Source organism: Ovis canadensis, chromosome 2 (genome assembly GCF_042477335.2).
Source record: "Ovis canadensis isolate MfBH-ARS-UI-01 breed Bighorn chromosome 2, ARS-UI_OviCan_v2, whole genome shotgun sequence".
Taxonomy (NCBI): domain Eukaryota; kingdom Metazoa; phylum Chordata; class Mammalia; order Artiodactyla; family Bovidae; genus Ovis; species Ovis canadensis.
Genome location: NC_091246.1, coordinates 51,412,807 through 51,439,520, shown reverse-complemented (window position 1 = coordinate 51,439,520; position 26,714 = coordinate 51,412,807). Strand labels below are relative to the sequence as shown.

Here is a 26,714-nt window from a genome sequence, read left to right as displayed (position 1 = left end):
TAAAATACTGCCACTGCAGCAACTAGAGATTATCATTCTAAGTGAAGGAAGTCAGAAAGAGAAGACAAATACCACATGATATAACTTATATGGGAATCTAAAATATGACACAAATGAACCCATCTAGTAACAGAAACAGAATCATGGACATGAGGACAGACTGGTGGTTGCCATGGGGAAGGGGGTTGAGGGAGGGATGCAGTGGGAAGCTGCAGTTAGTAGATACAAACTTTTATATATAGAAAGGATAAACAACAAGGTCCTACTGTATAGTACAGAGAACTATATTCAGTATCTTGTGATAAACCATAATGGAAAAGAATATCAAAAATAGAGTGTACATAGATATATATGTATGTATACATGTATGTGTGTATAACTGAATCACTTTGCTATTCAGCTGTAATTATCCCAACATTGTAAATCAACTATAATTTTTTTAATGTAAAAAAAATAAAGAGGTTGCCCTTTTAGGTTTATGTTGTTTTTCTCAGTTTTCATTTAGAATAAATGTAAAGTTGCTAGTTTTCTATATTTTTTAGTTAGATTCTTTTTTAAGAGACAGGATTGTAAAGTGAGAATAATGAAGACTTTGGAGTCAGATAGACCTGAATTTTATCTCTGTGTGACCTAATCCATCTGATCCTTAGATTTCATATCTGTAAAGTACAGGATTGCTGGTAGTTTTGGCGAGTGTATGCAGAAGACCTGACACATACTAGGTGCTCATTATATGACAGTTATTATCATTGCTATTGGCAGCACATGATATATATAAATCCTGGCCGTCATTTGGTAGCCTTAAAAGTCTTCAGAAAGTCTTCATGGCGTTGAAGAACCCCAGGAAGTTTTATTGTTATTAGGTGGTATCTGAGCTGGGCTTTAAGGCAAGCACTGTAGATATGTTATTTGGACCATCATGCCCTCAATATCCTCTTCTCATGTCAGACATTATCAATGGATTACAGCATTATTTCTTGTTGAGCTCAGAATCCGTTTCATGATTGCTCAAGATTTGGTGGTAATTAATGGGAATTGACCCCGGAGGTACCGTTTTTTCTTTAAGTCCAGATATACAAACAAGCTATCCAAGCCATTCCTTTGGTAGCCCATTCCCATCCTGTCTTTGTTTCCTTTCAGTCTCTTCTTCTCCTTGTGACCAATAGGTTTTGGGAAAAGTTGCCTCTAGTGACCCTGAACTTGGGCCTTTATGAGTCTCAGCACCAGGAAGAGAAGTCCAAACCCATCAGCCGTTACCCCATTCCCTACAAAAAGGACCTGCCTTTTGACATTTTAGAGCTCATGGAGGAGATAGAAAAGAAGGTGAGACACTCACCTCACGCAGAGAGCCACAGCCAGTGCAGACGTTTGTTGGCTGGAGTGTAATCCCTGGAATTGCCGCGGTCCGCCCAAGTTCCCACTGTGGATGAGCCCTTCCTTTGGGGTTCCCAGTCAGAAGAACATGCACTTTTTCCTCTTGTCTTAGGCACAGCCCTTTAAGTTCTGGAACTCTGTCACTCAGTTCTCTGCCCACTGTGACTGAGGTGTGTTCTGTAGTTCCCTTTAGCACTGTAATATGGTGTGGAGATAGAACCATGAGATATGTGCCAGATGCTTCAGTAAATGTGAGAGGTACCTTGATCCTTCCTGCAGTTATGTATTGAAAAATCAGAAAAATAAGCAAAACTTTCAAAAATAAAAATTCCACCAAAGTCAGCCACTTGTAGCACTTCTTCCCTATTTTTTTAAAATAAATATACATGCAACTTTTTTAATGAGATCATGTTAACATGAACATTTTTCTAGGTTAAAACATCATGTTTAATGGCTGCATGATATAGCACTGTATAATAGAGATGTTTTAATTTATTTCAGCAATCTCCCAATCTTGGATATTTGTGACTTGTAACAGATGTTTATGCAGATATCTTTTTGAACATCCCAGAATTATTTCTTGAGGATACTTTTTATTTATTAAATTTTTTTTTTGTTTTGTTTTTGGCTGTGCTGGGTTTTGTGTTGCTGTATATGGACTTTCTCTAGTTGGGGTGAGCAGGGGGTAAGTATGCAGCCTTCTCATTGTGGTGGCTTCTCTTGTTGTGGAACAGGGGCTCTAGGTGTACAGGCTTCAGTAGTTGTACACAGGCTTAGTTGCCCTGAGGCCTGTGGGATCTTTCACGACCAGGGATTGAACCTGTGTCCCCTGCATTGGCAGACAGATTCTTAACCACTGGACCACCAGGGAAATCCAAGGGTACTTCTTAAAGTTGATGCTTTATATTGTCATTATAAAACCCTTGTCGGAATGCAGATGTTTACTCTAAACTTTGTTTTTGAAACTTGGTGCTGAAACTTTGTGGATTTTTTTTCCAGACAGAATCTTGTATGTAAATCCACTTATAAAGTATATAGAAACCCAGCTGCTCTGGTGGGAAAGGTTTGGAGCCCCCAGCCTCTCTCTCAGTACCTGTCTTTACCTCCTCACATCATCACCTCTTCCCTAGCTCATGCCCCGGCAGACATAAATGGTTCTTTTACCATGTCTTCTAGATCAGTAATGAACTTTAGCATCTATTATCAGTTAGAGTGCTTTAAGCTACAGGTAACAGAAAATCCAATTCAGTTGATACAATAGCAAGGACAATTCAGTGTCTTGTATTAGCAGTAGGTCCAGACATAGGGTGATTCCTGGATTGTTAATCCAGTGGCTCAGTGATATCAAGGATCAAGTTCTTTGCCTTTTTTAGCTCTGACTTCCTTGATATGATAACTGTGTGCTCAGACTTGTGACCTCCTGGTCCCTGGGTATAACAGCAGCAAAAATGACATCCTTGCATAGCTCCTAGAATGGATGTGGAGCTCACACCCTTTTCTCATATTCCTTTTGGGGAGAAAAGGCTCCCAGCTGATTTCCTTTCATTTCTCATTTGGCATAATGGTGTCACATGCCCATTCCTAGGCCAATCACTGACAAATAGAATAGAAATAATTGGTTTAGATCAATCAGGACTCACCCAGTGGGGTTGGGGAAGGGTTTAACCTTCCCTGGAGCCCATGGAAATCTGATATCTGAACAACATCCAGTATCCACTGTCAAGGGAAGAGGGAAGAAATGGCTACTGGGTAGCAGTCAATAGTTGTCTGCCATAGTATCCCATTGGAAAACATACTGAGGGACTTCCCTGGTGGTCCAGTGGCTAAGACTGTACTCCCAACGCACGGGGCCTGGGTTCCATCCCTGGTCAGGGAACTAGATCCCACATGCTACAACTAAGAGTTCACATGCCACAACTAAAGATCCTGTGTGCTGCAACTAAGCCATCGAGCCACAGCCAAGATCAGAGATTTCATGTGCCACAAAGACCCAGAGCAACCAAATAAATAAGTAAATAAATATCTTTTATAAAAAAGAAAAGAAAACCCAATGTCAAAATCGCAAACATGCCTCTTAGATTTGGTTTGGCTTGCACAAGTCACTCAACCTCTCTGGGCCTTAGTTTCCTTATCTGTAAACTGGGATAATGATCCTTGCCTTACCTACCTTAGAGAGTTGTAGAGAAGAAAAAATGAGATGGGATGTATGAAAGAACTTTACAGAACCTTACTAATATCAAGGCTTGTTACTGATTTAATTCTTAGAAATAAATGAGCACCACCAGCCCCTCTGTGAAAAGGGGGGTAATAAGTATAGCCTAAGTTCTAAGAAATATCATTTAGTTTATATACAACTCTCTAAATTTTATAAAATGCCTTACTAAAAAGAAATTACATATGCCTGTAGAAGGAACCCTTATAATTCCCTAAAACATGAAAGGATGTGTGGGTTGTGCTTTGACACAAGGCTGTGGCCTTCTTAAGACTGCATCTGGCATTCAGCAGACAGTATGGGAACTACCAGTTACTATTTGCCAATCCTGTTCTTAGTTGTCATTTTACATTTCTCTGTTTCTCTCCTTCCCTGCAGACAGGATTTTTACCAAATGTATTTAAAGTGTTGTCTCACTGGCCGTTGGAATACAGAGCCTTCTTTGCTTATTACAATGTCATCTGTAACAAGAAAACAGGTAAGTGGGGGGCATGGGGGAAGTGTTAAGTCATTTTTAGATAAGATCCAGGTGCCTGCTTGCTAGAGTTCATTCCCACATAGTCCCAGATTACTGTGGAGCTAGGGAGAAGCTCAGAAGGACTGGAGCTGGCAGAGACATTGTCTGGATTCTGACTCTGAGGTCTGAATGTTACATGATGGTTATAGGTATAGAACGGAAATAAATTAGATAATAACTCTGGCTCGACTTTCTTTGTGCTCAAAGGCCCTGTCTGGCTCTCTACAACACCCTGGATAAAGTTCAGGGACTTTAGACAGGTAATCATGGATTTCTTGCTTAGGATTCAGGTTAGGCTGCTGTTGCTCAGACCAAGGACACATTGATTTAAACAAGGTATTTTTTTTCTCTGTCTCTCCTATAGTCTCCTATGAGCTTTTGAGGGGCAGTGTAGTGTTGTTTGCTATCTGGAATTGCCCTTGCTTACATGCTTATGTGGATTTACCACTACTACCTGCAGAAAAAGAAAGAAGGGTACGGATAGGTGGACACATATCTTCCTTTATGGTCATGACATGGAAGCCACACCCATCAGTTCCATTTACCTTCCATTGGCTAGACCTGCATCACATCTAGCTGCAAGGGAGGCCCTGTGGCCGTGTGCCCAGATAAAACTAAGGGATTTTATTATCAAAGGAAGAGTGAGCTGCAGAGATGGGAGGCAGCCTGGCACCATGACTCCCTATGGCTTGACACCAGCCTGCCTCCCAGCCTCATTTCCTTCAGCCTCTCTTCATGTTCTGTTCATTCAAGTCAAAGTGAACTGTGAATTATGCTTTACTCTCCAAAGCACTCCAGTCTCATGATATCTCTCCTCTTTAACTTGGATCACAATTTACTGTGCCTCTGGGCTGCCTTGTCTCCTATCCATGCTTTGTGAATCTGAACTTTCCATCAAAGTCCATCTCACCTGCCTTCCATTATGAGGGACTCTTTCTCCTCTGACCTCCCACAGCCTCCCTCATCTGTCCTTTTCCAGTGGCATGCAGGGTGCTGTCTGCTGTATCTTCCACAACTGCCTCAGCCTGTCCATCCTAGAGGGAAGAGATAGGTCCTGTGTTCAAATCTGATTTTGCCATAAATCATGATGTGAGCTTCAACAGAGTACTTAAATGTCTCAGTGCCTTGGTTTTCTTACTAGTAAAACGGTATTAATATCTCCTCTGCAGAGCTGTTGTGAAGATTATCTAAAGTTCCCAGATGGTACCAGGTACCAAAGTGGACTCTCCCCTTCTCTGCTTTTCTCCGTGTAGAAGTAGCATGGCCCCTGAGGTTGGAAAATGTCTTTTTTTTTTTAACCTCCTTTTCAAAAAGTGTCTAGTATCTGATGGGCCTCAGAAAATACTTCTTGAATTAGTAATTCATTGACATATTTTCTGAGCAACTACTATCTGTTAGGTATTCCTCTGGGTATACAGTGGTGAACAAATCAGAAAAATGCATAGACTTTGAAGCATATTCCAGAGGGGAGAAAACAGTGAATGACTAGAAATAAAAGAACAAGTTGACTTCAGAAAGTGTTAAGTATTGTGAAGAAAATAAAATAGGTTAGCTCATAGCTCAGGACTGGGAATGAATAAATGAGCAGGTAGGCGGGCAACTTGCTAAAATATGGCTGAGCCTGTTTAGGTTCTTCTGTGCTGCTCTCCAGGCTTATGGCAGCTCTTCTCTCTTCTCCCTCCCCAGGCCAGCTCAGCAGAGCTGACAAGGAGCTCATCATTCTGGTGACCAGCCTGGCCAACAGGTGCTCATATAGCGTGGTTGTCCACAGTGCCCGGTACAGGGTCTTCTCGAAGAACCCAGTGCTCTCTGACCAGGTGAGTGCCCACCTCCCCGTGCCAGTTTCCCATTCCTGTGCCCACCTGCTTCTGTGTGCACGTGATGTTTGGGACGAGGGGATAGCTAAGCTCTAGGCTTGTGCCAGACCTGACACACATTCTCTTAAATGCACACAACTCCCTAAGCTGAACCTTATTATAACCCTTTTACCTTTGAGGTTCAGACCTGGAATTAATGTGGGGTGCACAACTAGAATGGCAGAGTCCACTTTCCAAGTTTACACTCTCTCTGCTACATTGTATAGTATGCATTTTCCGGTATGAATTTAGTCTATGCATGCATGTCTAGTTGCTTCAGTCATGTCTGACTCTTTGTGACTCTGTGAACTGTAGCCCAGCAGGCTTTTCAGTCCACGGAATTCTCCAGGCAAGACTACTGGAATGGGATGCCATGCCTTCCTCCAGGGGATCTTCCCAACCAGGGATTGAACCCCCATCTCCTGCATTACAGGCAGATTATTTACTGTCTGAGGCACCAGGGAAGCCCTTGTGAGTTTAGTCTGTCCATTAGTTATTCGTAATGGGCCCTAAACAGTTTTTTAAATTAATTAATTAATTTTAATTGGAGGCTAATTACTTTACAGTATTGTAGTGGTTTTTGCCATACATTGACATGAATCAGCCATGGGTATACATGTGTTCCCCATCCTGAATCCCACTCCCAAATCCCTCCCCATCCCATCCTTCAGGATCATCCCGGTACACTGGCCCTAAGCACCCTGTCTCATGCATTGAACCTGGACTGGTGATTTAAGATTTCTTTTACTTCGTACAGCTGGCCCCAAGCTTGGGCTTGTCAGTCTCGCATTCTGGAACTGCCCCCACCTGCTCTTTCCCACCAAGACTGGTTGTGAAATGGGTCTCAAACCCCCAGCCAGCAGCTTACTCTTAACTTATTTTGTCCAGAGTCAGGCTGTTTGAATGTCAGAGGTCGTGCTAATTCTTCCCAGAGAAATGAACCGAGGATAAAGACACAGTAAACATGGGTTTGTCACCAAGCTTATAAAACCCTACTCATCCCTACAGTGAAATTCCTGATCTTCTGAGCCAGATGTTTCTTCAGAAACAGATGTTTCTGTTCTCTGCATTTATTCCTGAGGGAGGGTCATCAGTCTTTTCCTATCCTCCAATCTTCCTTCCTGACCCCACCTGAGTGGAGACCTTGAAAATTGTTCTGAGGGCCTCTGTTGCCAGCCAAAAGCTAAATAAGACAGGTACCTCATCACCTTTGCCCTTCTCAGAGCCGCCTGCTTATTCACCAGAACTTGGCTCATCCAGGACCAGTCTCAAACAGTCCCCCTAGTGATCATAGGATGTACTGTCACACCATTTGCTTAACTGTTCTTCTGATTTTTAGATAGTTTGTGTGTGTGTGTGTGTGTGTGTGTTAGTCACTCAGTTGTGTCTCACTCTTTGTGATCCCATGGGCTGTAGCTCACCAGACTCCTCTGTTCATGGAATTTTCCAGGCAAGAAAACTAGAGTGGGTTGCCATTCTCTTTTCCTGACCCAGGGATTGAAACTCAGGTCTCCTGCATTGCAGGCAGATTCTTTACTGTCTGAGCCACCAGGGAAACCTCAGGTCATTAATAGTTTCCAGTATTTTGCTTTAGTAAGGGTAATGATTATCAATATAGTCACTGGAATCAAATACACTTTGATTCATATCCCAGCTCTGCCACTGTAGCTGTGTGACCTTGGGAAAGTGTGTGAACTCTCTGAGCTTCAGTTTCTTTGCCAGTAAAATTGGGAATGACTAATAAAAAACATTACTTCCTAGGATTTTTATAAGAATCACATGAGATAATGAATATGAAGCATTGAGCACATTCTTAGCACATAGTCATTGCTTAAGTATCAGCTATTAATTTCATAAATTAAAAGCTGATACTTATTTGCAATTAAGTGGGGACAAAGGGATAATTATCTGAGTTTAACTTTTCTCATACAAAAAGGTTGATATTTGCAGGCCCTTATGTATTAAGAGTCTTTGAATCTTGGTTCTGAGGTTTTTGATGCTATGGGTGTTTAGAGGAGAAAGAAGTACTTGTAGTTGGAGTGAGCAAAGATTTCCTGGTAGAGATAGAGTTCCAGGTTTGTATTATATTGAACTTGACCAAGATACTTCCTGTCTGTAAAGTTTATTTTGGCCTCACTTCACCTCTTTACTCTAATCTTAGGTTTTTTCATTAATGCTTCTTTTGTTAGGCCATGTGTTTTATTGGCTATGTTGTGATGGACAGAGATTCTGCCTCTAACTGTGTGTTGTCTTACAGGTCTGTATCAACTGGAGAAAGTCTGACCTCACTGCCTGGGAAAAGGCAATGCTGGAATTTGCACTTGCTATTTCCCAAGCTGATGACGTAACAGATGACCATTTTAAAAAGCTCGAGGTGCATGGTTTCAACCAGGAAGATGCCTGAGATATAGCTGCAATTTCAGCTTTTTATGCCTTGTCCAACCGCCTTGCTCATTTTGTCAGTCTTGTTCCCAACAAAGAATTCTATTTGATGGGTAGAACCAATGATGTCAAAGACATCAGGCGTGAACCTGCTGCTCCTGAAATATAAAAGCCTGAACAGAAAGGCCAGTGTTTACATTTCTAGCACATTTCATTATAAGACACCAGTTGGGAAGTAATTTTTAAAAAAAATATTTAGTCAACGGATAGGGAAGAAAGTAAACAAATTTGTTCCCTGCCTGTTTAATGAGATTGATGCTAAAAGGACATGTGATGAATATCACATGTGCTTTTGCTTTTTTTTTTTACTTTTGTTGTGATTGGAAAGGCACATCGGGATTGGAAAAGAGTATTGGGACAAAGAATTTCAGAAGATGCTTCAGGTATTTCTATTGAATTGATATCTGTGAATTTCAGCAGTTGAAGTTGAACATTTTTTAGTTTTTTAAAAATAGCATTGCATAGAAATTAGTCTATAGACTGCAGTTTGAAATAGATTTCTTGTTAACACAGTGGTGGTTAAGGGCTCTGAAAGGCAGTGGGTAAATAGAAGCAGGCACAGAGTTGTTCTGTCTTTAATGCCTTCTCTGGTAACCTCTAGTGATTTTTATTTTTTTCACTGAGAGGTTTTAAAATAATGGTGAAACATTTTAAGTAGAAGTGTAAGAAAAAAAACCCCAAACTTGATATTACTAAATGACCTGTTCTGGGTGTTACCACAACCACCGCCTTAAATTTGCGGCTATCTTGACTTTTCAGGAATCATTTTCACTATCTAACTTTTAGATGTACATGCAAACCTACAAAATGTTGTTGTTTCCATTGGATTTCTTTAGATTCTCTAAGTTGCCAGTGAACAGTTCTTAATCAGTTTGGGAGCAATAGTGAGTTAATTTTGAATTGCCTGAGCTGTGAAACCTGATTATCTTGAGACAGCACAGCTCTTGTTGCAGAGCTCTGTTGGAATTATATCTTAAATACTTTGGAATATGTAACCTTTTAACATTGAGTTTTGAGGGAAGGAGGCAGAAAAAGGAAAGAAAGTTGAGTTTAATTTTACTTACTGAGAAAGTTAATAATGTTGGTGAATATCATGGTCAAAGTTTTATAGACCAAAGAAATTTTAGCCATTGGCCATAACTTGGAATCAAGCAGAGGACCTTTAATAAACATTTGTTGCAGTCAGAAGTTGTGGGTCACTAAGGAACATTATTTGTTAATCATAAAACAGACCTCTAACCCTTACACAAGGAATATCTCCAGAAGAATGGCTGCCTTGATCTTCTCTGAACACCAGACACTTGCTTCTTGCTCATGTTTCAGTCAGCTTATTGAATAACTACTAACTTTGCTGGTGGGAGGACCTGCTGAATGTTCAGTTCAGTTGCTCAGTCGTGTCCGACTCTTTGTGACCCCATGAATCGCAGCACGCCAGGCCTCCCTGTCCATCACCAACTCCCAGAGTTCACTCAGACTCACAGCCATCGAGTCAGTGATGCCATCCAGCCATCTCATCCTCTGTTGTCCCCTTCTCTTCCTGCCCTCAATCCCTCCCAGCATCAGAGTCTTTTCCAATCAGTCAACTCTTCCCATGAGGTGGCCAAAGTACTGGACTTTCAGCTTTAGCATCATTCCTTCCAAAGAAATCCCAGGGCTGATCTCCTTCAGAATGGACTGGTTGGATCACCTTGTAGTCCAAGGGACTCTCAAGAGTCTTCTCCAACACCACAGTTCAAAACCATCAATTCTGTGGCACTCAGCCTTCTTCACAGTCCAACTCTCACATCCATACATGACCACAGGAAAAACCATAGCCTTGACTAGACAGACCTTAGTCAGCAAAGTAATGTCTCTGCTCTTGAATATACTATCCAGGTTGGTCATAAATTTTCTTCCAAGGAGTAAGCGTCTTTTAATTTCATGGCTGCAGTCACCATCTGCAGTGATTTTGGAGCCCAAAAAAATGAAGTCTGACACTGTTTCCACTGTTTCCCCATCTATTTCCCATGAAGTGATGGGACCGGATGCCATGATCTTCATTTTCTGAATGTTGAGCTTTAGGCCAACTTTTTCACTCTCCACTTTCACTTTCATCAAGAGGTTTTTTAGTTCCTCTTCACTTTCTGATGATTGATGGTGATTGATATTTCTCCCAGCAATCTTGATTCCAGCTTGTGTTTCTTCCAGTCCAGCGTTTCTCATGATGTACTCTGCATAGAAGTTAAATAAGCAGGGTGACAATATACAGCCTTGATGTACTCCTTTTCCTATTTGGAACCAGTCTGTTGTTCCATGTCCAGTTCTAACTGTTGCTTCCTGACCTGCATACAGGTTTCTCAAGAGGCAGGTCAGGTGGTCTGGTATTCCCATTTCTTAAAGAATTTTCCACAGTTTATTGTGATCCACACAGTCAAAGGCTTTGGCACAGTCAATAAAGCAGAAATAGATGTTTTTCTGGAACTCTCTTGCTTTTTCCATGATCCAGCGGATGTTGGCAATTTGATCTCTGGTTCCTCTGCCTTTTCTAAAACCAGCTTGAACATCTGGAAGTTCACGGTTCACGTATTGCTGAAGCCTGGCTTGGAGAATTTTGAGCATTACTTTACTGGCATGTGAGATGAGTGCAATTGTGTGGTAGTTGGAGCATTCTTTGGCATTGCCTTTCTTTGGAATTGGAATGAAAACTGACCTTTTCCAGTCCTGTGGCCACTGCTGAGTTTTCCAAATTTGCTGGCATATTGAGTGTAGCACTTTCACAGCATCATCTTTCAGGATTTGAAATAGCTCAACTGGAATTCCATCCCTCCACTAGCTTTGTTCGTAGTGATGCTTTCCAAGGCCCACTTGACTTCACATTCCAGGATGTCTGGCTCTAGATGAGTGATCACACCATCATAATTATCTGGGTCATGAAGATCTTTTTTGTACAGTTCTTCTGTGTATTCTTGCCACCTCTTCTTAATATCTTCTGCTTCTGTTAGGTCCATACCATTTCTGTCTTTTATCAAGCCCATCTTTGCATGAAATGTTCCCTTGGTATCTCTAATTTTCTTGAAGAGATCTCTAGTGTTTCCCATTCTGTTCTTTTCCTCTATTTCTTTGCATTGATCACTGAAGAAGGCTTTCTTATCTCTTCTTGCTATTCTCTGGAACTCTGCATTCAGATTATTATATCTTTCCTTTTCTCCTTTGCTTTTCACCTCTCTCCTTTTCGCAGCTATTTGTAAGGTCTCCCCAGACAGCCATTTTGCTTTTTTGCATTTCTTTTCCATGGGGATGGTCTTGATCCCTGTCTCCTGTACAATGTCACCAACCTCCGTCCATAATTCATCAGGCACTCTATCTATCAGATCTAGGCCCTTAAATCTATTTCTCACTTCCACTGTATAATCATAAGGGATTTGATTTAGGTCATACCTGAATGGTCTAGCGGTTTTCCCTACTTTCTTCAATTTGAGTCTGAATGTTCAGCCCTGTCTAAATCTCATTCCTTTCCTCCTGGCATCTTTCAGACTATCCTAAACCATCACCAAATCGCAGCTTTCTGTAACTCAGTTCTTGCTCAAGGCCTGGAAAGTGAAAGTTGCTCAGCTGTGTCTGACTCTTGGTGACTCCATGGACTATACAATCCATGGAATTCTCCAGGCCACAATACTGGAGTGGGTAGCCTTTTTCTTCTCCAGGGGAATCTTCCCAACCCAGGGGTTGAACCCAGGTCTCCTGCATTGCAGGCAGATTCTTTACCAGCTGAGCCACCAGGGAAACCCCAAGGCCTGGAAGGGTTGTCATTTCTTATACCTACCTCTTCTTATGCCTCAAGGTTCCCCTCCTTGAAGACTTTCCTTCTCTTCCCAGGAAACACCCCAGTTCCAGTTAAGCTTTTTCTGCAAATGAATTCTGTGTATTTATCTTCAGCAGCACTAACAGCATCTATTATGCCCTCTATGCCCTGCTTGGCAGATGTAAGCAGGATTGACCCTGGGCTCTGTCGCTTGTAAGGTTGAATTCAGATTTCGGCTCCTCTCAGTAACTCCTGGCTAGGGTATGCTCCCTGCAGAGAGGAAGGCTTTGGTAAAGGCTTGATCTAGTAGGTAAAGTTGCTGGTAACTGGGCAGAGCTCCAGGGTAGCAGTAAGCCCCAGGCGCTGTGCCATCCAGGGCTTTTCAGTGCAAAAGTTAAACCTGAGTCCCTAGATTCCCAGGCTGAGTAGGCAGTACACCATGCTGCTTACTGTGTGAGCAGCACATCATATGGTCATTTCTTACCTTCGTTGGTCTCAGTGTAAAGTAGAGACGATTATGTAAACAGTACCCAAACATACTCAGCCTCTTGGACTGACCAGTCAGACCCTGTCATCCCCATAGACCCAGTCTGGTCAGTGATAACCACATATTGACAATAGCGCACGCAGTTCCCGGATGCTAGCGCTGCCCCATGCAGCCTAGGCCCTGGGCATCTTCACTGTCGCACACACAGTAGCTCTAGACCTCCAACCCTCCCGACTGTGGCACCCCCAGTCGAATGGTGTCTCCGCTTTCCTGGTCCCCGGCGGATGATACCGAGAGGCGGCGCGGGTTTCCCAGCCGGCGAGGTGAGGCGGCCGCACGCCGGAAGTGGCGGCTGGAGCGGGAGTACTGAGGTGTTGGCCGGCTGGGCAGCGGCCGGGAGCCGGGGGCGGGGGCGTTGGCCATGTTTCCCCTCGGGCTCCGTAGCCCCGGAGGGAATAGGGCGGCTGGAGCCGGGGCTGAGGAGCCGGCACCCTACGCGAGAGAGGCGGCTGCTGCCGGGCCGCTCCCTTCCCCGCCCTCGCCACTACAGCCCAGGGCTGACGCAGCCCCTCCCCCGTCGCCCGGCGGGAGCCCTCGCAGTCCGTGCGCCCCCTCGGAGCCCCCCGCCGGGCGCGCGCGGGAGCTCGGGCTGCCCGGAGCTCTAGAGTCCTCAGCCGCTTCCGCTCAAGGAGATCCTTCACCGCCTTCCCCGCCGCGCCGGCCACCCGGGCCTGACTGCAGGGCCGGGAGCCGCGGCCAGCCCTGCCTCATAGCCCGCCTGGGCAGCCCTGGTGCCCGGCTCTTCGGGTGGCTGAGAGAGCGCAGCCTGGGCCGCGGGCTGTTCGTGGACCCGGCGCGGGACAATTTCCGCACCATGACGAACCTCTATGGTTCCATCCATCCCGCGGATTCGGTGTACCTCAGCACCCGCACCCACGGGGCAGTCTTCAACCTCGAGTACTCGCCCGACGGGTAAGCGTGGCCCCTCGGAGGGCGGGGACCCGCCTCCTCCTGGCGCGGCTGCCGGTGGGCGGCTGCCCAGGGCCCGCTCGCCCAGCCAGGCCTGGGGTTTGCGAGTTCCCGTGGGGCGGCCGGCTTTCGTGCCCCTGACTCTTTGTGAAGCGCTCTGTCGCTGTTGGAGGCCCCGTCCGGCACTTGGAGGTAGGCGAACCCGGGGCTGGTTTGCTCCTCCTCTGGACCAGAGCTCTCTGAAGTGACTAAAGCAACCCCGGCAGCTTTGTCAGAGCCAGTCCAGAGCTAGGCTTTCTGGTACACCGTAGATGCTCAATAAGTTCACTTTGAATAAATGCTCATTTCACACTGACGCCCTAGGCATGTTTTTCCCACCTAAGCTTTGTCAAGGGTATGGAGCCTGCAGAATCCCTGTTCCCAACTTGCGCTTAGGGGACAAGTGTGGGTTCCTTCGTTCTTTTTCTCCAGTAAGATACTAAGATCCTGCAGAGAGATATCTTGTGATGTGGGCATCTGTGAAGTTTCCAGGCTAGACTAGATGTTCTGTTAATGGTATCTTGCCTTTTTCTTGCATAATTAAAATACCATGTTTGGCCTCGGTTTACTTTGAGCTATGGAGAATTTTCAAAGTGATATCTATTTTTTAAACTTTGTTATTTGAGTACAGGAACAAGTTCAACAGCAGGCAAAGGAAAAACTTTACACAGGGTTCCACCATGAGGGGAACTTCCCGACCCAGGAATCGAACCCGGGTCTCCTGCATTGCAGGCAGAGGCCTTACCGTCTGAGCCACCAGGGAAGCCCCTCATAAATAATACAACTCATACCAAATCAGGGCCTTTGGATTCCTAGTTATTTGCTTAGTTGTTCATTCACTCAGTCCCTCATTCAGCATGTATTTGTTGAACACTTGCTATGCTCCAGAGGCAGAGGTGGCACTGGTGGGCAAAATAACAAATGGCATCGCGTTCATTAGTCTTGGGACCTATTGGTTCAACTAGAAATTAAGCATACTAGATAATTTAATAATGTATATTTACAAGTTGAGATAAAGGCTGGAAAGAACCTGTTGTGGACTAGGGTGTTCAAGGTTTCCCTGAGAAAGTGACACTTAACCAAGATGGAAAGATGAGTAGGAGATAAATAGTCAAGACAGTGTTGGGGAGGGGATAGAAATATTTCAGATGAAGGAACTGGTATGTCAAACGACCTATGGTTCTCTAACATATCATGTTAGAGAAACTGAAAGATGATAGGTTAACAAAGGAAAAAATTGTGCTGAAGAAAGACATAAAATATGCTAAGGAAGGAGCAAAGTGTCAGAATCTGGGGTCACTGAGCAGGTACACCCTATTTCATTTCACTTGCAAATGCTTTTTCTTAATATAGTAGTTGACTTGAAACACTGACTGTGCACCTGAATACAGGGAAGATTGGTGAGAGGAGAAACTATTCTGCTGAAGTTTATCTGTGGAATCTCCTCTCCTCACTCCTTCCTCCAACTAAGTGCTATTCCTAAAGTTTCTCCCAAAATACCGGCCGTTTGTTCTTCATAACCCTTCAGTTCCTCTCTTCAGCATATCTCAGCTCTTTTCCTTCCAGCCTCCTACCTGTTCTCTCAGGCCTTCAGAAATAGTTGTTTCTACTCTTTGAAGGTGGAATTTTAGGTAGGGGGTGAGAGGGATAGAATGAGTTATGAAGAAGGAATTCTCATTACCAGTACTATAAGAATGAGGAGTATATTACTGATAGTTCTTGTTTGAATATGGGCTGTGTTTTCCTATAGCAACATTTTTGTAAAGGGTGGTACTTTATTTAGGTACCCTGATATTTCATGCAATAACATGCAACTATATAATTATTAGTTACTAACTGTAGAAAACCTAGACAGTAAATGAAACTAAAAGAAGCTAAATATCCTTTATGATCTCAGAGGGTAAGTGGATATCTAAGGAATCTTTTTCTTTGTATATATCTTTTTTATTTGTTAAAAAAATTTTTTTCTTGACTGCACCATGTGCAGCTTGTGGGTCTTAGTTCCCTGACCAGGGACTGAACATGGGCCATGGCAGTGAGAGTGCAGAGTCCTAACTATTGCACCACTTGGAACTCCCTTTGTATGTTTATTTTAACGTAAAAATACACACTGAGGAAACCAGAATTGAAAGAGACACATGTACCCCAATGTTCATCGCAGCACTGTTTATAATAGCCAGGACATGGAAACAACCTAGATGTCCATCAGCAGATGAATGGATAAGAAAGCTGTGGTACATATACACAATGGAGTATTACTCAGCCGTTAAAAAGAATTCATTTGAATCAGTTCTGATGAGATGGATGAAACTGGAGCCAATTATACAGAGTGAAGTAAGCCAGAAAGAAAAACACCAATACAGTATACTAACACATATATATGGAATTTAGAAAGATGGCAATGACGACCCTGTATGCAAGACAGGAAAAAAGACACAGATGTGTATAACGGACTTTTGGACTCAGAGGGAGAGGGAGAGGGTGGGATGATTTGGGAGAATGGGAATTCTAACATGCATACTATCATGTAAGAATTGAATCGCCAGTCCATGTCTGACGTAGGGTGCAGCATGCTTGGGGCTGGTGCATGGGGATGACCCAGAGAGATGTTGTGGGGAGAGAGGTGGGAGGGGGGGTCATGTTTGGGAACGCATGTAAGAATTAAAGATTTTTAAATTAAAAAATAAAAAAATAAATCAAAAAAAAAATTTATGCTAGTGATGTTAAAAAAAAAAAAAAGAACCTACTGTTTTGTAGCCTGCCTTTTTTCATACATTATGAATTATCTATGTTAATGAATATATTTCTACAGCATTGTTTAAAATTTTTCATTAGTTAAAACCTCTAATCTGATATTTTAAATTTATGTCCTTATGGTAAGTCCTTAGAATGAGTAAAAGGTTATGAAGATTTTGGATTCCTATTATTAAATTCCCCTTTGTACCAGTCCTTATTCTTCTCAGTCCCAATGAAAGTGCTTGTCTTCCTGTACCCTTGCCAGTATTGCACATTGCCATTCTTTTTCATTTCTGCCAAGGTAATAGGTGAAAATAGTTCAGTGTTTTAATTTTTTAGTCTACTGACTACATCTAATATGCCCCAGTTCTTGTAGGACTTAAAATGGTTTTATATAAATTTGACATATCTTGTTAAATGAGATGATTTCACATATCCTTCAGTTGTATATAAGTTAAATCAGCTTACTGGATACTGTAACCACTGTCAAGGACTTCTCAGTACAAAAAGAAGAGGTGATACAGAAGGTAAGAATTAAAATTAAGTCTTTGATAGAGACCAGACTAGAAACAATTTGGCATTAAGAAAGAAAAATGAAGGCTACCTGGACCAGAAGGTAATTTGTAAAGAACTGTAAAATGTTTTAAGCAATAGCAGCATTGTCAAGATAAGTGTGTCACCTCCTAAAATGGCATTTTGAAAAGGAAATTTGATAATATTTGCAATAATATGGACTTTTTATGCTATCCTTATGCTATCCTCTATAAGAATACATTAGGCACTGATGTAGAGAGAATTAGTATAGTGGAAAATAGAAGTGAAGAACTTATCCAGACTGCAGACAAGAGAGGCAAAGAGACTGAAAAATGAAGGAGGATTGGTGACACAAAGCACAAAGAGAAAAATGCACACTGTGTATCTGGTTAGTTCCTAACAAAAATGCAATAATAGGATAAAATAAACTTGAAGCAGCAATAGCTGAGAACTTTCCAGAACTGAAGAAAGGTATCAAATGATTTAAGAAACCTGATACACCCCTAGCAGGAATTCTCCCTTGCCATATAGGAAACTGCAGGACAACAGATATAAAATAATAAAAGCCAGAGGGAAAAAGGCCTTCAAAGGAGTAACTATGCAAGTGAAAGCCAACCAGTCATCAATAATAGTGTAAATTAGAGGATAGTGGTAATTTCATTTCAGTATGCTGGGAAAAACTGCCAACCTGAATGTCTATACCCAGCAAATATGGGTTCTTTGTTCTTGTCGAGAACAAAGATGAGATGAATACATAAGCATCCAATCAAAGCTCAGTAAGTTTGCCACCAGACCTTCAGTAATGGAATTCTAAGTTCAGAGAGAAGAAAGTGTTTTCAGCTGTAAGGTCTTGAGATATTAGAAGGAATGAAGATCAAATAAAGTGGGAAATTTGTATGTAAAACAATCTGATTTTGTCTTTTGGGATTAACAAAGATGTAGCTAAAATAGAAGACAACAATAGCATATAAATTACGAAGGAATGTTCGAAGTTCCTTATTTTTTTGAGGGAGAATTGTGATATATTAACTTCAGGCTTTAATATGTACATACTAAAATGTACAAGGTAACCACCAAAAGACAATTAGTGTATTATTTCAGGACTAGAAGAAGAAAAAATTTTGGAATGAGGAAAAACATATTCTAGAAGACAAGAAAGGGAAAGGGAAGAAAAGTAGAAAAGGTATAATAAAACACAAAGAATCACTGAAAATAAATACAAATATTACTAATTATAATATAAAAGTACTAAGTGTACTTTTTGTACATAAGATAAAGAGGATATATCAAACACCTAAGCAAAAGAATGCTGGTGAGCTATATTTAATATCAACAAAATGGGCTTTAAGGCAAAAAAATTTCTAGACATAGGTTACTTTATATTCAGATCAATTCACCTGAAAAATAAAATTCTGAAATTGAGTTTTTTAACTTATATACATCCAAAATTGATAACTTCAAGGAGAAAAGAGAAAACTTATCATAGAGTTGATATTAATGTACATTATAGTATACCTCAGTTAATCAGGCAGACATAGAGACAATACTACTTCTAAAGAGTATGTATAGAATACCACATTCAGGCCTGATGTTCAGCTAGTACACATTGGTTCAGCTGTACCAGTTGTTAAAATATTAATATATATCCATGGTGGTTGAATAGTTACTGCCCCAAGTTCACTGAGTGCCATCCTAGTACTTAAGCACCTTCCATAGGATCTCCTAGAGTAACCCATTTGTGATAACTAGATTCTTGGGAGATCCAGAGATAAAAGGAGCAGTCAGATGAGAGTAATGGCACTACTGGAGGCACCATCCAAACGTTAATTCTCTTGACAAAGTGTGAACACCCACTGCAGGATAGAACCCCTGGCAGGTAAATGAGGTCAGTGGGGTGGTTTATGCATGAATACCATATGGTTACAGATCCCTAATCTTATCATTCTTACTGAATTTCACCTTTATTTAGTGGTATAATTTTGCCAAAAGCCACTGAATACATACCCACCGTAGGCATTAATAACACTCACTTTATTAATGAACATGACTGCCAAAATAAAGTCTTCTCTATATCAGAAACATTTAGTTGAGAGAACTGAGATGCAGAAAGGAGGTTAAACACAAAGGATTTGTACTCTGGTTTATTCCCTTAACTACTGTATTACAATATGTCTCATCTGGGCTGAAGGATTAGGTTTGATATCAAATATGATGTATCAATTATTTTGTGACAGTTATTAATACAATTGAATGTAAAAATTAACAGCAAGCGTTATAAGGGCTAAAATTTTTCCAGTATACTTACTGTTAACTGGAGCAAAAGCTAAAAAGAGGATTCAGCTCCATGAACAATTTTATTGCTATTAAGAGTGTTTTTTTTAAAAAATATCAAGACCACAGGTTACTTAATAACTACCTATTTATAAGGAATTTTAAAACTGAAATATAGTTGATTTACAATATTGTATTAGTTTCAGGTGTACGGAAAAGTGACTTAGATATATGTATATTTTTTCAGATTTTTTCCATTATAGATATTACAAGATGTTGACTATACTTTGTGCTATATAGTAAATCCTTGTTGCTTATCTATTTTATCTGTAGTGGTTTGTATCTGTTAATCTCCTATTTTATACCTAATTTATCATTCCTTCCTTCCTCTTTTATAACCATAAGTTTGTTTTGTATGAATGACTACCTGTTTAATGTGGAAATTCTTAGAGGGTCTTTATGCAGTTTCCTATGGCAGTTCATGGTCCAAACAAAGGCATCTGGGTCAAAGAGATAATTATGGCTACAATTTCTAAAATTAATAAATGTTTGGGAGTTAGTAGAATAATATGATAAACAATTTGAGTTAGAATTAATATCACTTGGCAAGCATTTTTATAACCTATAGGTTAGCCTGTTTTTATCTTTTAAATTTTAAATTTTTTATTCATATGTTAATTTATATTACTATTGAATATTTAGTATTTTTTAATATCACACTTATGTAACAGCTGCCTCATGGTTTTTTGTCCCCACACACACAAAGATGAGTTAAAAATTCCTTTCTTATAAGACCACATATTTCAAAAGATTGTCATTAAATAGTTTCTCAGGATAATGTGATTGCTAGAAATTAACAGCATGTATTTTCAAGTTAAATATATATAAGTAAAAATTTATAAATAGCTCATAAGTCAAAGTAGAAATGATAATGGAAATTAGAAATATTTAGAACTAAATGAAAATACCACATCTCAAAAGTTGTGGGATATAAATAAATCTATACTTAGTATGAAAATTATGATTTTTAATAAACTAGAAAGGAAGACAAGGAAAATTAATTATCCGAGTATCTGTCTCAAGAAATAATAACAGAATAGTGAAGTTATAACAAAGTAAATCTGAAGAAAACCAAAGGAAGGAAATACAGAAATATAGCATAAAATTATTGAAATTCTAAAAATCAAGTAGAAATACTCAACAGAAAGATTTGTCTTTGAAAAGACAAAGAATAATGAAACATACTCATTAAATTGATCAATAGAATACCCAGATAAACAATATTTAGAGTGAGAAGGGGGATATAATTTCAGGTTTAAGAAGCAGAGATTGTACCTTTCCAGAAGTAGCAGAATAGGTGGTTTGGACCAACCCTCCAACTGAGAATAATTAGAAAAGCTACAGAAAAACATCAGTATCTAATATAAGACATAAACGGTTATGTTTGAAGGGAGTAGAGAACTGAGGCAGTGAGGAAATTTCAGGGCCAAGCTCTGCAAAAGGAGGGTAGCCAGAGATGTGAATCCACCTTTTTAGCCAACTGAATGTAGCAATATGGTAGAAATGAAAGATTGATTTGACATTAGAAAATATATTAATTGTAAATCACTACATTAACATATTAAAAGAAAACTATAGTATAATTTCAATAAATGTTAGAAAATATTTCATATAGTTTAATGTATATTAATGAAAAAAAATGTAACAGATTTGAGGTAGAAGAGACTTTCCTGAATCCACTAGTAGGAATCTACCAAAACAAACAAACAAGCCTTATAGCAAACACTGTGCTTAATGATGAAATGGTAAATGTATTCTTAAAGATCAGGAATAAGACAAGAGTTGCTATATAAACATTTCTGTTCAACATTGTACTGAAGGTCCTAGCCTTCAGTAGGTGCAGCAAAGGAAAAAAGTATTAAAAATAAGAAAGCAGTTATTTATAGATGACTAATGATAATTGACAAAGAAAACCTAAAATAACATGTGATTTATAATTCTGGAAATAAAAGCAAAAATAAACAAATGGGATCTAATTAAAATTAAAAGCTTCTGCACAACAAAGGAAACTATAAGCAAGGTGAAAAGACAGCCTTCTGAATGGGAGAAAATAATAGCAAATGAAGCAACTGACAAACAACTAATCTCAAAAATATACAAGCAACTTATGCAGCTCAACTCCAGAAAAATAAACGACCCAATCAAAAAATGGGCCAAAGAACTAAATAGACATTTCTCTAAAGAAGACATACGGATGGCTAACAAACACATGAAAAGATGCTCAACATCACTCATTATCAGAGAAATGCAAATCAAAACCACAATGAGGTACCACTTCACACCAGTCAGAATGGCTGCGATCCAAAAATCTGCAAGCAATAAATGCTGGAGAGGGTGTGGAGAAAAGGGAACCCTCCTACACTGTTGGTGGGAATGCAAACTAGTACAGCCACTATGGAGAACAGTGTGGAGATTCCTTAAAAAATTGCAAATAGAACTACCTTATGACCCAGCAATCCCACTTCTGGGCATACACACCAAGGAAACCAGAATTGAAAGAGACACATGTACCCCAATGTTCATCGCAGCACTGTTTATAATAGCCAGGACATGGAAACAACCTAGATGTCCATCAGCAGATGAATGGATAAGAAAGCTGTGGTACATATACACAATGGAGTATTACTCAGCCGTTAAAAAGAATTCATTTGAATCAGTTCTGATGAGATGGATGAAACTGGAGCCAATTATACAGAGTGAAGTAAGCCAGAAAGAAAAACGCCAATACAGTATACTAACACATATATATGGAATTTAGGAAGATGGCAATGACGACCCTGTATGCAAGACAGGAAAAAAGACACAGATGTGTATAACGGACTTTTGGACTCAGAGGGAGAGGGAGAGGGTGGGATGATTTGGGAGAATGGGAATTCTAACATGTATACTATCATGTAAGAATTGAATCGCCAGTCCATGTCTGACGCAGGATGCAGCATGCTTGGGGCGGGTGCATGGGGATGACCCAGAGAGATGTTGTGGGGAGGGAGGTGGGAGGGGGGGTCATGTTTGGGAACGTATGTAAGAATTAAAGATTTTAAAATTAAAAAAAAAATAAATTTTAAAAAAACCAAAAACGTGATAAATATTAAAATAAGATTGATGAATAAATAGCATTTTAAAAATCAGTTGGCCTTCTGTATACCAACAACAAATGAAACAAAATTTTAAAAAGAACATTTACAAGAGCATCAAAAAATATCTCAAGTACCCAGGAATAGATCTAATGAAAGATAGGCATGATCTACATGGAGAAAATCTCCATTGTAAATGGAGATATGCCATGTTCAAGTATTGGAAGTCTCTGTATTGTAAAACTATCAACTCTATGTAAACTTTTCTACAGATTTATTACAACCTCAAAATCCACAGGTGGATATGTATGTGTATGTATAACTTCCTATGTCAATTCTTAATGTATAAGGATGTACAAATAATTGTTATAGTTCTCTTACTAAGAATATCTTAAATATATGGAAAATGGTGCATATTACTGATGAGATGATATAAATTCTACCAGATTAATTTGTAAAGTCACTGCATCCTAATAAAAATACCAAGATTTTCTAGTAGAACCTAACATGCTTTATCTAAAATTCATTTGGAGAAGACAGTATGACATTAGCTTCCACTAAAAATGTTTATTAGGGCAGTGAGGGGGTCTTGCTTGGCTGCTTGCCAGCCCTTTTAGAAATTGCATGAAATAGAATGTAGAGTCCTAAAAGAAAATCTATATATGACAAAGATGGAATTTACAAAGTATAGAGTTTGATGTTGGGACAAATGACATCCAGTTTTAAAAGTTACAAATTATGCCATGTACAAAAATAGATTATATTAAAATGAAAAAATGACTATCAGTCTTATTGATCTTTTAATAGCTCTCTTGTTTATAATGTTTAATATTAAGACTTTCCAAAAATCATTGATTCATTACTTTTATGAAGACAAGTTCATTTCATGACTCTTCTAACAAAAAGAAATATTTATGCATCTTCTAAAATTAGATATATTTGAATATTTTAGTTGACTACTCATGGTAGTCAACTAATACAAAAATCCTTCAGATGTTATTAAATTTTTAAAATTCAGATACCTCACAAAAGGATTTAAGCAGACACCCTTTAAAGGATAATTTCATGATTTCTAAATATGGAAATGACTTCAATTTAGTAGATGCTTTCCCTTATCTTGTAAAACATTTGTTCTGAATTTTAAAGTTTGGCCATTTAGAATTCTATCTTATGCACTTTCATCTTAAAGTGTAAAAATCTCATGTGCTTTTGGAATTATATATTAAAAAGATTGCACTTTCAGAATTTCATTTGAAAGTAAAATCAATTTCAATCCTGAATTGAAATCAGTTCAAGATTTTGTTTGCTAGGTCTGAATCTAAAAGATTAGTATTTACAGAAAACTAAGACAAAATCAATAAAAGACAGTAGATTTTCAGAAATCAAAATGGTGTTTGACTATCAGACATAAAAAAAATTGACAGTAACACAGTAATAGTAGGAGACTTTAAACACCCCCACTTTTGATGGACAGATCATCAAAACAGAAAATTAATAAGGAAACACAAGTCTTACATGATACATTAGATGAGATGGATCTCATTGCTTTCTTCAGGACATTCCATCCAAATGCAGAGGAATACATCTTCTCAAGTGCACTTGGAACATTCTCCAAAATAGACCACATCTTGGGTCACAAAACAAACCTCAGTAAATTTAAGAAAATTTAAATCATATCAAGCATCTCCTCTGACCACAGTGCTATGATACTCAATATCAATTACAAGAAAAATGTAAGAAACACAAACACATGGAAATTAAACAACATGTTTCTAAATAACCAACAGGTTACTGAGGAAATCAGAAGGGAAATCAAAAAATTTCTAGAAACAAGTGACAATGAAAACATGACAACCCAAAACCTATGGGATGCAGCAAAAGCAGTCTTAAGAGGGAAGTTTATAGCAATACAGTCATACTTCAAGAAACAAGAAAAACATCAAATAGATAACCTAACTTTACACCTAAAACAACTGGAAAAAGAACAAAAAACCCCCAAAGTTAGTAGAGGGAAAGAAATCAAAGATCTGAGCAGAAATAAAAAGAAATGAAAGAAACAGTAGTAAAGATTAATAAAACTAAAAGCTGGTTCTTTGAGAAGATAAACAAAAGTGACCAACCTTTAGCCAGACTCATCAAGAAAAAATGAATCAAATCAACAAAATTAGAAATGACAAAGGAGAGGTTACAACAAACAATGCAGAAATAAAAAAGGATTATAAGAGACTGTTATGAACAACTATATGGCAATAAAATGGATAACCTGAAAGAAATGGACAGATTCTTAGAAAAGTTCAATCTTCCAAGACTGAACCAGGAAGAAATAGAAGTTATGACCAACCCAATTACAAGCATTGAAATTGAATCTGTGATCAAAAATCTCCCAAAAAACAAAAGCCCAGGACCAGATGGGAGAAGTCTGTCAAACATTTAGAGAAGAGCTAATGCCTATCCTTCTAAAACTTTCAAAAAATTGCAGAGGAAGGAACATTTCCAAACTCATTCTTTGAGGCCACCATCACCTTGATACCAAAACCAGACAAAGACAACACAAAGGAAACTATAAGCCAATATTACTGATGAACATAGATGCAAAAATCCTCAACAAAATTTTAGCAAAAAGAATTCAGCAACACATCAAAAATCTCATACACCATGATCAACTTGGGTTTATTCCAGGAATGCAAGGATTCTTCAATATATGCAAATCAATCAATGTGATATATACCCTATTAATAAATTGAAAGATAAAAGCCATAAGATAATCTCAATAGATGCAGAAAAAACCTTTGACAAAATTCAGCACCCATTTATGATTAAAACTCTTCCAAAAAAGGGCATGGAAGGAACCTACCTCAACATAGTAAAAGCACACATTATTCTCAATGGTGAAAAACTGAAAGCATTCCCCCAAAGATCAGAAACAAGAAAGGGTGTCTACTTTCACTGCTATTCAACATAGTTCTGGAAGTCCTAGCCACAGCAGTCAGAGAAGAAAAAGAAATAAAAGGAATCCAGCTCGGAAAAGAGGAAGTAATGCTCTCACTGTTTGCAGATGACATGATACTGCACATAGAAAACCCTAAAGATAGTATCAGAAAATTACTAGAGCTAATCAGTGAATTTAGCGAGGTTGCAGGATACAAAATCAATACATAGAAATCACTTGCATTTCTATATGCTAACAATGAAAAATCAGAGAAATTAAGGATTCAATCCCATTCACCATTGCAACAAAAAGAATTAAATATCTTGGAATAAACTTATTTAAGGAGACAAAAGAACTGTACACAGAAAATTATAAGACACTAATGAAAGAAATCAAAGATGACATAAAAAGATGGAGAGATATTCCATGTTCCTGGGTAGGAAGAATCAATATTGTGAAAATGATTATACCACCAAATGCAATCTACAGATTCAGTGCAATCCCTATCAAATTACCAATGGCAATTTTCACAGAACTAGAACAAAAAGTTTCACAATTCATATGGAAACACAAAAGACCCTGAATAGCCAAAGCAGTCTTGAGAAAGAAGAATGGAGCTGGAGGAATCAACCTCCCTGACTTCAGATTATACAACAAAGCTACAGTCATCAGAACAGTATGGCAGTGACACAAAAACAGAAACATAGACCAATAGAACAAGATAGAAAGCCCAGAAATAAACCCATGCACCTACGGGGCCCTTATTTTTGACAAGGGAGGCAAGAATATACAATGGGGCAAAGAGAGCCTCTTCAGTAAATGATGCTGGAAAAACTGGACAGCTACATGTAAAAGTATGAATTTAGAACACTTGCTAACACCATACACAAAGATAAACTCAAAATGGATTACAGACCTAAATGTAAGACTAGAAACTATAAAACTCTTAGAGGAAAACATAGGCAGAACACTCAATGACATAAAGCAAGATTCTCTGTGACTCACCTCCTAGAGTAATGGAAATAAAAACAAAAGTAAGCAAGTGGGACCAGATTAAACTTAAAAACTTTTGCACAGCAAAGGAAACTATAAGCAAGGTGATAAGACAACCCTCAGAATGGGAGAAAGTAATAGCAAATGAAACAACTGACAAAGGATTAATTTCCAAAATATACAAGCAGCTCATACAACTCAGTGGTAGAAAAACAATTCAAAGAGTGGGGAAAAGACCTAAACAGACATTTCTCCAAAGAAGACATACACATGGCTGACAAACATGTGGAAAGATGATGCTCAACATCGCTCATTATTAGAGAAATGCAAATCAAAACCACAATGAGATATCACCTCATACTGGTCAGAAGGGCCATTACCAAAAAGTCTACAAACAATAAATGCTGGAGAAGGTGTGGAGAAAAGGGAACGCTCTTGCA

At 39.3% G+C, this 26,714-nt stretch overlaps 1 protein-coding gene across 2 annotated transcripts in view; it reads left to right on the top strand.

The window, feature by feature from the left end:
- The first annotated feature begins 12,989 nt into the window (after positions 1–12,989).
- The window catches only part of DCAF10 (DDB1 and CUL4 associated factor 10), a 58,694-nt gene continuing 44,969 nt past the window's right edge, over positions 12,990–26,714 (top strand). Inside the window, exon 1 of one of the 2 annotated variants that reach the window (XM_069576127.1) lies at positions 12,990–13,641. In XM_069576127.1, the coding sequence (XP_069432228.1) occupies positions 13,091–13,641 (551 nt within the window). In that variant the 5' untranslated portion in view covers positions 12,990–13,090. The remainder of the gene's footprint in view (positions 13,642–26,714) is intronic. The other variant, XM_069576128.1, reaches the window with a different exon arrangement.